At 57.6% G+C, this 13014-nt stretch overlaps 1 protein-coding gene across 2 annotated transcripts in view; it reads right to left on the bottom strand.

Annotated features, from left to right (window-relative positions):
• Positions 1-2393: 2393 nt before the first annotated feature.
• AJAP1 (adherens junctions associated protein 1) overlaps positions 2394-13014 on the bottom strand; it is a 110945-nt gene continuing 100324 nt past the window's right edge. For both annotated transcript variants that reach the window (XM_032863244.1, XM_032863245.1), the window contains exons 4-6: positions 10767-11009; positions 8930-9061; positions 2394-2432 (exon numbers count right to left, since the gene is read on the bottom strand). In XM_032863244.1, the coding sequence (XP_032719135.1) occupies positions 8989-9061; positions 10767-11009 (316 nt within the window). In that variant the 3' untranslated portion in view covers positions 2394-2432; positions 8930-8988. The remainder of the gene's footprint in view (positions 2433-8929; positions 9062-10766; positions 11010-13014) is intronic.

Here is a 13014-nt window from a genome sequence, read left to right as displayed (position 1 = left end):
CGTCCCGTGGTGCTCTGGAAAGAGGTCAGGTGTCGGGAGTGCAGCCCGAGGCCCGGGGAAGGGGCTGAGCAGCAGTCCGACAGGAGGTGTGGACGCCAGACTGTGGCATCATCAGGAATCCCAGGTTCCTGCTGTGGGTGAACAAACAGGCCCCCTGCCGTCACCTCCTCCTCAGCCGGGCTCCCTGGAGCTCAGGGTGTTGGAGAGCAGAGCGCAGCTTCTGTTGCCCCAGCGGGCGCGGACAGCCCTTGCCTTGCACTCACACCGAGCTGTGCCCACCTGAGTCAGGAAGGCCCCCGCGCCGCCTCCAAAAACCCGCAGGTAATGAGATGCATGAACGGGGTGACGGATGGAGAGAGGTGAGCCTCCCAGCGCCATGCAGGGGAGCCCCGGCAACCGGAGACGCCAGCGGCAGGCGTGTGCCGAAGCTTTGGGGGAAAGTGACAACACCAGATCCAGCCCCCAAATCGGGCTTCCCCACGGGCGGGCGATTCCCAACAACACAGACCTAGCACTACGGTTCCTTCCTCCCCTGGACTCACTTGGTCTCCCACATTCCAAGAGGCGTGGAAGCACATTTCAAGGTGTTGTACAGGGAGACGGAGCCTGATGGAAGAAAGAGGTCACCAGCCTGGCCAGTACAGGGGCTCGAGGTTAGCTGCCCACCTGACCTACAACGTTCTGATCTGGTCTACAGGGCATTTCACGAGACGGGTTCACACACCCTCCCAGTGAAATCAAAGTCACCCGCGGGCCATTCATAGAGGGCAGGCCACACACATCGAATTTGGGATCCCTGTGAGGAGAAAACAGCATCCAACGGAGCCTCCCGTCACTCACAGGGCACAAGGGTGCACCAGGGCACCACTGGGGAGGGAGCTGCGCTCCCCAAACATGGCAGTGTTTCTCATGAATCACGTGTGCTCGTGATCCCCTCTCCCGAGGCTTCAGCCTTGAGCCCCTCTTTCCACTGGAAAACCCCACTCTAGGATTCTTGATGGCAAAAACACAGATGTTGGCCAACCAGCGCTAGCGAGAGACAGGGTCTTTGCTCCAGTCCTCACCAAGATTGTAAGCTGTGCTTGGGCTCTAGAGAGAGCAGGAACCTGTCCACCAACATGCGTGAAATGAATGTGGGGTGCACTCCAGGGCACAGCCCCCGTGGGAGTAGCCTGGGTCCTTTGCACACGGACTTCTTTCTCGTTTTCCAACAAACGGGGACCCTCGTAGATGTCTGAGTTCTGTTCTGACATAGGCACACACATTATAAGGATAGATTCCTTTAATTTTTGGAGCTGGAAAATTTTCTTTAATTCGGTCTACGCTTGTATAACACAAAGATGGTTAAGAATCCGCCCCCCGCCCGGGCTGACGCTCAGCCCATTTGTAAGCAGCCGACTACGTACACGTGTGCGTGGCTGTTAGGTAGCTCCTTCAAACAACTAAATGGGAAAAAAAACAAGGTCATGTTCATGCGTCTCTCTCTCTCCCCCTACATGCCGGTCTGTAAAACCACGGCATTCTCGATTCTGGCCTGAGACAAGAAAGTCTACATCTAGAGCCACTCACCGGATACCAGCCAATGTAGGGTGTCAGGAGGGGTCGGTCTGCAGGGTCCCGGCTGTCCCCGGGGACGGGCGGCAATGGGAGGCCAGGTCACCGGAAGGGATATGCTCACTCGTGGAACCGCGTTTCCAGTGTAGGCGTCTCTATGCGTGTGTGCGTGTGCGCACGCGTGTGGGCCCGTGTGCGCGTGTGCCTGTGTGTGTGATATGTTGCCAAAGTAGAAAACAGTTTATTCTGTTCATACTAAGCATGGTAAATAAACCAGGTTCTGTAACCAATAACATTTTTTTTTAAAAAGGAACATTGAAGGTCTTCAAAAATTGCTACAGTACAAAAAAAGTGTGTGTGTGTGTCTTGTGTATTTAATATTTATATATGTATATTAACCAGAAATAGCGACTCTATTGGAAGATTCCCACCCCTTGTTTCAGTCAGGTTTCTACACGTGGTTTGCTTGGCTTCGCCGCGGTCACCAAGTCCTTCGGGTCACTACATGGCACATAATGGTATTATTGGCAAAGGTTCAGAATCAGTCCAAATCCCAGGCTCCAGGAGCTTCCTGTCGGCCTTTCTTCTCCGTCTGCAGCTGCTTTCTTGCTTTGCTTCTCTCTGTCCTCCAAAGACAACTCTAGCAGAAGGCAGTTCCCCCATAGGCACGAGCATTTTTATAAAAATATATTTGGCCTATAGCGTCCTGCTCTTTGAGCTCCCCACCGGCAAACTGAAGCGGTAGGCATGGGGACCCTCCCCGTAGAGAGTCTAGATTAGGTTGTGTGTGTGTGTGTGTGTGTGTGTGTGTGTTTAATCTTTTTTTATTTTTTTAAATGTTTTTTAAATTATTTTTTTACAGGTTCACCAACGGAATCCTGTGTGGAAAGAAAACAAGAAAAGATTAACTAGCAGGGAGGGGGGGGGGGGGGGGGGGGGGGGGAGGGGGCGGGGCAGATGAGGTCTGCGGCCCCTCTAAGCCTCCATGACCGAGCCCCAGGCTGTTTGCTGGCTCGCAGAGGGCAGGGTCTCCTGCCCTGGGCACTGGGGACTGGAGTGCCTGCTGGGATTCCCAGGGACCTTGTGCTAATCATAGTCACAGATGGAGGAGCTGTAGCTTCTACATCAGGAGTGGGTCTGGGGCTGGGACCACCCCTGCACTCACTCTGCTAAGGGGGCCCTGTCCCCCAAGCCTGCAGCGGACTGAAGGCATCCAGCACCGCTGCTGACTCCCTTTCCAGCTTTGACCCGCCAGGAGTGGAGGGGACGCCCACCCCACTCCTGGATGGTGGGAAGCCATGGGGTCCCCTTCAACCCCCTGGTCAGCTGGAGGCTCCCTGAGGCTGGGACTCGGAGAGGTGAATGGATTGCATCAGAAAAACTGACCCGGGGGCTCCCCAAGAGGTGATCTTGCTGAAGAGGGAAAGAGGGCGCGTCCCTCCTGCTCGCAAGCCAAGTCGGCTGACTGCAAAGAAGGGCGGCCCTTCCCTAGCCCACAGGAGCGTCAGATGATAGGAACGCCAGTCTTCCTGCCTCGGTGACGGACCCCAGGGGTCAGCATCTCCCCGACAGCCAGAGAGCTGCGGCCTTTCTGGGCATGGCTAGGGGTGTGGCAACACGTCATGGCTCAGCCTGGAGGCACTCTTGCTGGAAGGACGGGGCACGGTTTCTCTCTGCTGTCACTTGGAGCCCCTGCAGCCCACAACTACAGGACACGAGAACCCTCCCAACAGTACCCAGGGGGAGGACGCTGCCCCTCCCCTACGCCGGTAAGACAACCAGGCAGGTGACACCAATTCTGAAATGAAAGCCAGAAGCCGCGGGCTGGAGCTCTGGGGTGTCCACTGCGGCTCCCGGCACAGCGGCAGGACTGGCCCTGTCCTAGTCACCGGCAGAGCCCCTCGGAAACACACTCCTGCACTGTCCGCACCAGGACAGTCTCCTCCACCAGGTCGGGGGCGAGGAGGCTCGTCTTCTCTCTGGGAACCCCCCTGGCCTGGACAACAAGGCGGGGCCCCCGCTGCCTCCTCACCTTCCCCTGTACCTGCACATGACACACTTAGCCCACCCTGACGTGGAGCGTCCACGCATCTCCCATGGCACCATGTGCTCTGCTGTGGGCGGGGTGTCCCCCCGCGTAAAGAACCCGGGTGCCGGACTGCCCTCCGCAGCTTTACTCCAACGGAGTCTGCCCCTGCTCACCGCCACTTTCCAGGATGGGACGGGGTGGGGGGGTAAAAAACGAAGCCATCGAAACGGAGAGAACTGTCCCTCCTGGATGTCTGTCCTCACTCTAATTTTTGGAAAGCTAAAAAACGTGGAGACAAGTGCCCCCTGACTCCGCCCACGCGAGCAGCCAAGTGCAGAGAGCCTGGGAGGAGAAGGGGCGCCACGGGGTGGGGGAGGGGCGGGGGGTGCGTGTCTTGGGGGCTGAGTTCCAGTTTGGGACGATGAGGGAGTTCTGGAGACGGGTGAGGGATGCCCGACGTCGTGAATGGGCCTGATGCCAATGGACTGAATCGCTCAGAACGGGGAAAACGGTCCATTTCATGTCCGTTACGTGTTACCGCCATTTTAAAAGTTAAAAAATATACATAAAAAATATACGGAGACACAAAAGCCTGTGCCTGGCGACTGCTGGCCCAGGTCTGCCAGCCCGGGACCCTGTCTGGGGGGAGCAGCGCCCCCTCCTCGCCAGCAGAGGGTCCTGGGTTGGAGCACCAGTCAGACGGCTGTCCCCTCATGAAGGGTTTCCTGAGAGGACTGTCACCAGGCTGCTGTCCGATCCTTTATTCTGATGGTAACCACACCAATGGAGGGGGCAGGAGCTGCCTCGCCCCCTCTCTCGTGCCCGCCATCTCATGGGTGGTTTTCCGTTCGAGGTTTATGTGGCCACTGTCCCACCTGACGTCTTCAGCGCCTCTGACCGGGACAAGGTCCTGCCTCCTCGCCTGGCATCCCTCCGCCTCCAGGTTCCATGTCCTTCGAGGGTCTGCAGACAGTCAGCTCCCTGGGGAGGCCTCCCAGACATCCCCTGCTTTGCTAAATGCAATCTCTGTTCATCCTTGTCTGTTGGAGCGCGCTGTTGTGGGACTTCGCAGGATGAGCCAGGTGGGCTCTCCTCTGAGTGTGTGCACGCCCACATGTCATCGCAGGGGTCACGGGGTGCCTGCTAGGTCCGCCCAGGCTCCAGCTCTGTGCCTTGCCCGGAGTGGGCCATCGGTACTGGATATCGCTTGGGGAAGAGGCGACCGTGAGGAGGTCGCCTTGTCCTCGGCCTCTGAGGCTGACGACCTCCAGGTGCCGCCGGCAGGTGGGTTAGGACGGCCGCATCCGAGCACTGGCGGAGGGGCCCTCGCGCTGCCTGGGGATGGAGCCTCTTCCAGACCTACGGGCATCTACCTGTACCCAAAGTCCCAGGATGAAAGAGGCAGAGGGAGAGGGGCAGGGAGACAGCTCCCACTCTGTGCCCTGGAGAGCCATGCTGACTCTGGCAGAGGCGGAGGGGTTCTCTGCAAGGGGCTGCGGCCAGGGCGGCATCACCCCTTCAGGCCAGGAGCAGGGGCACGGGGCTACCCACGGCCACTTTCCACGTCTGCCCGATGTTCCTGCTACTTGCACCCAGCTCATGGGAGGGCCTGCGTCTTTCTGTTCCCAAGGCTCGGTATATGAACCTCTCGGTGGGGCGCTAACCCTGAGAGGGACCAGAGAAGCAAAGGAGCGAGTGCCGCCCCCCGCCCCCGCCACCGCCCTGACCTGGCTGGAGAAACATGGTGCAGGCATCCACACCTGGTCCCCCGCCAGAAAGGGGAGCTGTGTGTTGCAAAGTGGTCTGAGAGATGGGGACCTGGGATGAATTCTGACTCTGGAGAAACTAGTGCCCTCTGCTGCCTGGAAAGAGATCCTGGGCTCGCCTGGGCCCCACCGGCCGCAGACCACACATGTCCCAGGCTCTAAGATCAGCGTCTGCTTTTGCAAAACAGACAAAAGCCTGTGGCAAGAGCTCCCCGAAGCCAGGGGCTGCAGTCAATGTCCTGCGTCCTGAAGGGGCTACTTTGCCACCAGGTTTTCTTTGCAGCTGGTGCTCCGCTGAGACAGACGGGTCGCCGACGTGCTCTGCACGTTGCTTTGAACACGGCGTTCCTCTGAGTTGTGAAAGCTTGGGTATTCTGTTAATGTGTTTTTTTAGAACAAAGCGGGAAGGCTCAGGTGCTTTTCTCGGTTTTTATTAGTTATGTCTTCTGTGTGTTTTTGAAAATAATAATAACACATGATTTATTTCTTACTGGCTTCAGACGCGAGAACTTTTATTACTTTTCGGGCTCTGTTGGGAATAAAGTGGCCTTGGCCAATGCAAAGATCTGAACACTAATGAGGTTTTCAGGAGTTTACTTGTTGGATGAAAAATGACAGGAAATTAGCCCGAGAGCCAATGGCAGACGCGTGTCCTCAGCCCCTGTCCTGGGCGTGCGGGAAGGTCAGAGCGACGGGGTGCCCCTGTGGAGGTGGTCTGTGTCAGGAATTTGCCGGAATCGACGACAGAGGCCGGATCAGGGAGACCGGGTGGACGTCTGCTCAGGCTATGGAACCGGTGTCTGGGAATGCAGGCACCGCCAGCTCCCTGCCCACAGGGCAACGAACGTGGCCACTCCGGGTCCCCCCGTGTGCGTGGGGTCAGCGTGAGCAGACAAGATGGCATGGCAACAGCGTCCTCTGTCATCGTTAAACATGCATTTGGAGAGACTCAGCAGCCATACAAGAGACAAACACCTCCACTGGCTCTTCAACCTTAATTAAATGTTTTCGTATTAATTGGTATTTATTTAAGGGACAATAAATACCCTAGTAAATCTGAGCCATCTTCCTTGCCTTTCCCCGCTCGATGCTCCTGTCCAGGCATTAATTGCAAGAATCAGGGATACTTAGAATCCGAAGGCTTTCCTCGCAGGGCGTGATGAACGGTCTTTCCGGCACGCGGTGAGGAAACCTGCGAGCATTTATCAAAGGCTAACGAGACTGTGTGCGGAGCCCTCCCGGTCCGCGTCTGCGGGAACAGGACTAGCGCTCCCAGGTGTGGCGGCTGCACCTGCGGGACTCAGGCGGTCCTGTTGGCTCTTCTCAGCTCCCAGACGGCCCGCCCCGGTGAGGGGGTCAAGCTCTTCGGAAGAAGCTGTGTCCCCTCCTGCGGACGGGGGTGGTCCTGAGACTGCTCCTTGGACAGCCTGGCAGGTGGGACGCAGACACCTGGAGAGGAACGTGGTCCAAGTGGCGGATGGGGAGAGCCCACAAACAGAGTGTGGGGTCCTCCAATGCCCTGTGTTGCTAGAAGAGAGAACTGGAACAGGAAACCTTTCTGCAGCAGAGGACTCCATAAAAGCTCTTTTCTACTATTTTCTTTTTTTTTTGTTTTAGGCTGGGCTGCGGCTCCTAGCTCCAGAGTATGGCTGAAGAGGTTGGTGGCTCGGGCTGTGGGGCACGTGGGAGCTGGTCTCCTGCTCTGCAGACTTGAACTGAACGTCCCAGGATGCCAGTGGACTGGGAAAACTTACCGCCGGCTGCCACCGACTCTCGTCTTGGCCGGGACCAGGCTGGGGATGGCACAGGGCGCAGAGGCATAGCGCGGGGGCGGGGTGGTGGCTCTCTGACGACGGGCAGAGCCAGGCCACCTTGGACTGACCCGAGCAACCTGACCTCAGGCAAGTCACTTAATGGCTTCGTGCCTCAGTTTCCCCTCTGTAAAGCGGCGTTCCTGGGAGGATGGTAGGAGTCCCCAGATGTAAAGAGGGCTCCGTAAGTGCCCATTAGGGAAAGTCTACATTAGGGAAACTGCTCCCCCCCACCCCGCCCCCCAGCCCCTGCGCCTGGAGCGAAGGGCGTGTCCGCCTCCAGGCCCGGAGCCTGAGCTCTTGAAGGAAGGGAGCAGAGGCCATGACATGCAGGGCCACATCAGTGTCTTGTGTGGTTACACATTTTTAAAGTCCTAACAGGGATGCTGGCGGTCCTGGGCACCCTGCAGAGGGTTCTCTGAGCCGACGGGAACTCTGCAGATAGTAAGCAGCTCCTTGTTGCTAGAACTCCCCAGGGGACTCTGCTCCGCCTTAGTGAGGTGAGTCACGCTGAGGCAGACAAAGGCTCTGATGGGTGGACCACGCGGCACCTCTGGCCCTGAATTGTCGGGGATGCATCAGGTCTCACCTAATTTGCCTGCATGGTCTCAACGAAGGCCTTTTGCCGGGGGAGGGAGGAGTGCTTTCCATTCTCATCTAATCACATTTCTTGGCCCGACGGCAGAACCTCATGCAAGCTGGTCATTTTGGCTTCAGGACAGGAAGCGAGGGCTGGAGATTTGATTTGGAGCCAACACCTGCTTCATTAGGGCTGGAGGAGGACTGACCCGTTCACTCCTATTTCCAAAAGCTGTGAGCTCCTCCAGCCCTGGCTCTGTGCGGCGAGCCCGGCCCCCGAGGGGCACATGGGTGTCCCCAGGAAACACCTCCTACCCACCCTGACGATGACTTCTGCGTGAGAGGGCGGCGGGCAGAAGGAAGAAGCAGTATTTTCAAATACCGATAACGCAGCCTAGAAACTGGGCTCCCTACTCAGGGAAGGGATGTGATGTCACAGAGCGTCCCCGGATGAGACAAAAACGAGGATCCTTAGAAAACCCAATATCAAAAAGGAAAACAAACGCAAAGAGCCCAGAGCCCGGGTTGCCTGTACTGACTGCACGCAGACTGTGTACAGTCCTGGGGGCAAACGCTTTCTCCCCCAGCAGCCCGAGTGTTCTGGAGACTCGGTGCAGAAGAAAGCAATTTAACGTTAGCATTAAAGTTAATATCACTGAAAGCAAACCAAATGTTCCCATCCAGCAGAGCGTGGAAAATTCATCCTGTTTTGGTGCCGGTCCCTGGCTTCATATTAGTAGATGTCTCAACTCTTCCTTTATCATTTCCCTTCCTATCTCTTATTTTTATATTCCAAAATTGTATTTTAATTCTACTTCACGTCCCCCACCCCGATGTAGAGACGTCCGATGCAGGGGTGATGCTCGCCTGCATAGCCCCCTCCCGGGTCTCCCTGGGTTTTCCTGGTGGCTGGCTGCTCCGGCTGGGGCCTTCCCCGGGGGACGGTGCTGCCATTCCTGGTGTGTCTGTCCTCCCTCCACGGGGGTTATTTCTAACAAGTACAGCAGAGAGACCACAAGCCCAGCCCTCCAGGCTTGCCCTCGGGGCAGCAACACCATCGGAATTCCACCTTCCATGTCCAGAAGGGCTCCCAGTTGTCCCAGAGTGGAGGAGGGGGAGGGGGAGAGGTGGGGAAGGGGAGGCAAAGAGGGAAAAAAAATCAATCGATGTCTATAACGAGAGGTACGTACCATAATACAGACACGTGGCGTCTGCCCTGCCCCCAGGAGGTAAACAAGACTTCCGCCAGTCAGCAGGAGATTTCAAACCATTTCTCAGACACAAAGGCCACAGGAATAAGGTGCCGATCAGAGGAGGAGGGTCTGTGGCAAGCAGAAAGATGGGCTTGCGTGCGCTTGTGCGGAGCAGCTGACCGGCGGGCCGGCTAGCGCGGCCGCCCAACACTGGCCTCTTGAGCCGGGAAGAACCCAGAAAGGTAATGCTCAGCCCGGACCCACTGGCCTTCGGCGGGAAGGGGGCCCTCTCCCTGCGGCCCGCTAACACCCACGTGCACCCTGGAAGGCCTTGGAGGACACGGAGCCTGAGGGACAGTGTGCAGAAGGAAGCTGGTATTCCAGATCTTAGTTTTTTAATTTGTGGGACAAGCGCAAAGCTTGGGGTCTCCCCCCTCCAGGGGCAGGGATCCCGCCTGCTTTGCTGCACGCCCACGATGGAGTGGGCGGGGCCTGACTCCTGAAATGGGGCTCTTGGAATTTGTCACTTTTGAGACCAAAGCTACCATGTCCAAAGGCCAGGGAGAGCCAACAGAGCATTGCCTTAGGCAAAAAAGCAAGAACCTGTTCCACCCAATGCTTCTGAGCCAGGGCTAAGGGCGCTGGCAGTGCCCACCTTGCCCGTGGATGGGGCAGGGCCAGAGGGGCACCAGGGGGAACGGCCATGTGGCCGCTCAGCATCCCACCCCTTCCCCCAAACTGAAGCACTGGTTGGCCAGGATTCACATCCAAACCAACACACGCGCCCTCCGTGAAATGGTTTGAAATCCTTTCGCCAATTCTTTGTGCACCGGGCCTTCTGGAAGGCTGGGATGCCACCAGGAGCTCCCCAGACGTGACAGAGTCAAAGCAGCATGGGCCGGAAGGACAGTCCTGAGTCCCTGCTCTCCACCCTCCTGAGCTGGGAAGGGAGCATCCCAGGGAATACTGCGGAGTCCAACGTAGAGATGCAGCGGGGGGTGGTGGGGTGCGGTTAAGGCAGACCCCCATTCTCACAGCCAGGATGAGGGCCCGTTAACCATGGGCACCACAGCTGGACGTCACCCTGAGTCTCCTCGACCCTGGTTCTGGGAGGAACGCTTGCGGGCCCCTGGGGCATTCACTCCTCGCGGCTACTCCTGCCACTGACAGGGGGCCCCTGGCGTCCTCCTGGTTTCCTATTCGTTTCTTCCTAAGATGTTTAAGGGGTTGGAAACTTCTCTCTTTTAAATTTACAAAATGGTGCATGTGTATGCTCCCTTAAAAAAAAAAATAGCTTATTGATATTTTAATCTAATTCCAGATAAACCCCCGGAAGCTGACTCGAGGGTTTCTTAAATGTTCCCAGGGATGGTTTCAGGGCCATGTCTTCTTTGAAGGATTAACCAAGATTAATAAAAAGGAGCATTTAATAATCAGGAGTCTGGCTGGTATTTGATATTTTGCGAGAAGCGCCGCTGACATCTTCCTGATGGGCGTTCAGAGAGACTGACAGGGAGCGTGTTGATAGCGGAGGCCCAGGGCTACCAGCCAGACAGGACGCCTGCTCGGCCTCCAACAGGTGGTGTCCAGGGCGGGGAGGGCCTTCTGTCAGCTCCCCGAGGGTGCGGCCTGGAGACGACTGCGGCTGCTGCGGGTTCTGTCTCTGGTTGGTACAACACCTCCTTCTGTCTACCCCGCCCCCTCCTTTTGCCAGGCCAGCCGTGTGCACTTGCTCAGCCCCCTAAGGACCCATGAAGGGTGCTCCCGCCCCCCAGGCCAACAGCGCCCGGTGACGATGCTGGGACGTCAGGGTCTGGCCCAGGCCCGAGCTTACCGGTTCCCGTTAAACGTGGATTTGTACTCAGCTGTCGGGTGTAGCGTCTCGTCGGTGTACATGGGCACGGACGCCCGGACACACTCGTGGGAGCACTGCAGGGTCTCATTATAGGCCGTGAATATGTCCAGGCTGCTGGGCACCCGGGCGGGGGTGAAGTCCGTCAGGTTCTGGCAGCTCTCCTCCTGCTGGTTGACCTTCCGCTGGCGGCTGTTCCGACGTGTGCTCCCGCTTTGGGCGCAGCTGGAAGACAGAGGAGTCGGGCTGGGGGTGCGGCGGGCAGGGGCCGGAAGCCAGCACTTAGACAGGGGCACCTTCGTCTCCAGGCATTAATTATGCGTCATTTCATATTAGATGGTAATTCCCAGCCTCTTCACAAAGACCAACCACAATGAAACAATCAGCTCGCTCTCTCTCTTTCCCTGTTTTGTTTTTTGTTGTTGTTGTTGTTGTTAATAAAATTTGAATTTTAATGTGGCCATTATCACAGGGCAGATGAAGAAGAAAGTATCTGAGCTGTGTTATCCCAGAGCTGAGGCCTCGTCTGCCGGAAGGATGTCAGCCGGGCAGTGGTGGCTCAGTTTCCCCATGAAGGGATGGGTACAGGTGGGGCTAGTCTGGTGGCTCATTCTGGAAGGGGCTATGTAACCATCATCGGGGAGAATTATTACATGGGGGACCCTGCGTCCTCAGCCCTGCCCTTGCCCAGGCTCCCAAGCTGGAAATGAACACGGATTGTCCATCCTTCACGGCCATCAGGTCCGTGGGGAGATCTGGTCTGCATGACCCACAGAAGCTTCCCTGTTCCTCTGGACCACACAGCCCTCTCGGTACCACCAAGGATGGACATGGGAATCCTGGCCTTGTCAGCCAAGGGATCTGGGGGAGCGGGCCATCGGTGACCTCTCCCAGTCACTTCAGCAAGTCACAGGAGGGATGAGTGGAAGTCCCATCCCAGTGGAGGAGAGCAGCTAGGAGGAAATTTGGGGAGCCCCAGCTTGGGGAACCAGTTCCCCTTCTCGCCTCCCTGCTGTGCTCAGAGCCAATTCAGAAGGATGTGGTCGTGACAGGCGAGGGTCCATGAGCCCACCTTCCTGCAAGTTACGGACATGCCCTGTCTCATTTTGCAATGAGAGGAGCCCTGCTTCCTGGTGCAGAAGCCCCACCCCATAAATTAGGGTGGGAAGAGAAATGCAAAAGCCAGGGGACACCCCCCCAAGGTCATGGAACATCCTCATCATTGCCTGGGTGGTCATCCCCAGAAGAACTCTCTGAGGCTTTGCTGCAAACCCCAATGTGGGAAACCAAGAGGGGACAGTGTCCCCCATCCCCTCTGCAGGCTGTCAAGATGGTCGATGGCATTTGTCCAGCCACACATCCATGGGATCCTGGGCCCCAGAGTCCCTTCTTCTGCCAGGCCCTGCCCAAGATGCCTCATGGTGAGTTTAGAGTTGTCCTCATCACCGCTCCCAGAAAATGCCCTGGGACTCGGGTTTGCTGGCCTCCGGGAGGCCTCACTTATTTGCTGTGAGGTCTGCTTTGGAGCTGTGCCAGTCCCCACCCTCTCAGCTCTGCTAACCCAGGAGACTGGCTTTCTCTCGGATCGCTGTCATCGGGACACTGGGGAGCAGCTGCCACCCATCAGCCCCATGTGACTTCTGACCACCTCCTGCCGACGACCGCGGGATGGTCTGGGTGTACTACTCTACAAGGAGTCCGACCTCCTTGTAGAGGACACATTTGCTGGAGGGGTGGCTGCGGGCAGATGGGGCCTCAGAGGCGTGTGTGCGGCAGAGTCACCCGGCAGTGCCCGATTTTCCCTGGGGTGTAGCAGGTGTGCTCACCTAGCAAGGCCAACCTCAAAGTAGGCCAGTTTCCAGGAGGAAACAGGCAAAGACCAGCTACCCGGAGAAAAGCAATAACCTAGTTCGACAGACACTCAGCGGCCGCAGGAGGAGGGAAGGGTTCAGTCCGAACACGGCCCCTACACAGCCAGGACAGCGAGGGGTGGGCGCCGGCGCACCCAGGCCGCTGGCGTGTTGGGTGGGCGGTGTCGACAGGCACGCGTGACGCTGACACAGGCTTCGGAGACCAGAACATGGGCTGCCCGAGAAACTGTGATGAGGCGGGGATCGCTCGCCTCCTGCGGGGAAAGCCATGGTCAGGGGCACACCCCGTCCAAGGCCAGTGTCGGGCAGTGTGGCACCTGCACCGGCCAAGCTGCCCTGGGGCTGAAGACGAGTGGGCT

The sequence above is a fragment of the Lontra canadensis genome, unplaced genomic scaffold (assembly GCF_010015895.1).
Source record: "Lontra canadensis isolate GAN:19392208 unplaced genomic scaffold, GSC_riverotter_1.0 scaffold25, whole genome shotgun sequence".
NCBI classification, from domain to species: Eukaryota; Metazoa; Chordata; class Mammalia; order Carnivora; family Mustelidae; genus Lontra; species Lontra canadensis.
The sequence above is the reverse complement of the archived record's forward strand: the minus strand, read 5'-3'. Positions and strand labels throughout refer to the sequence as shown.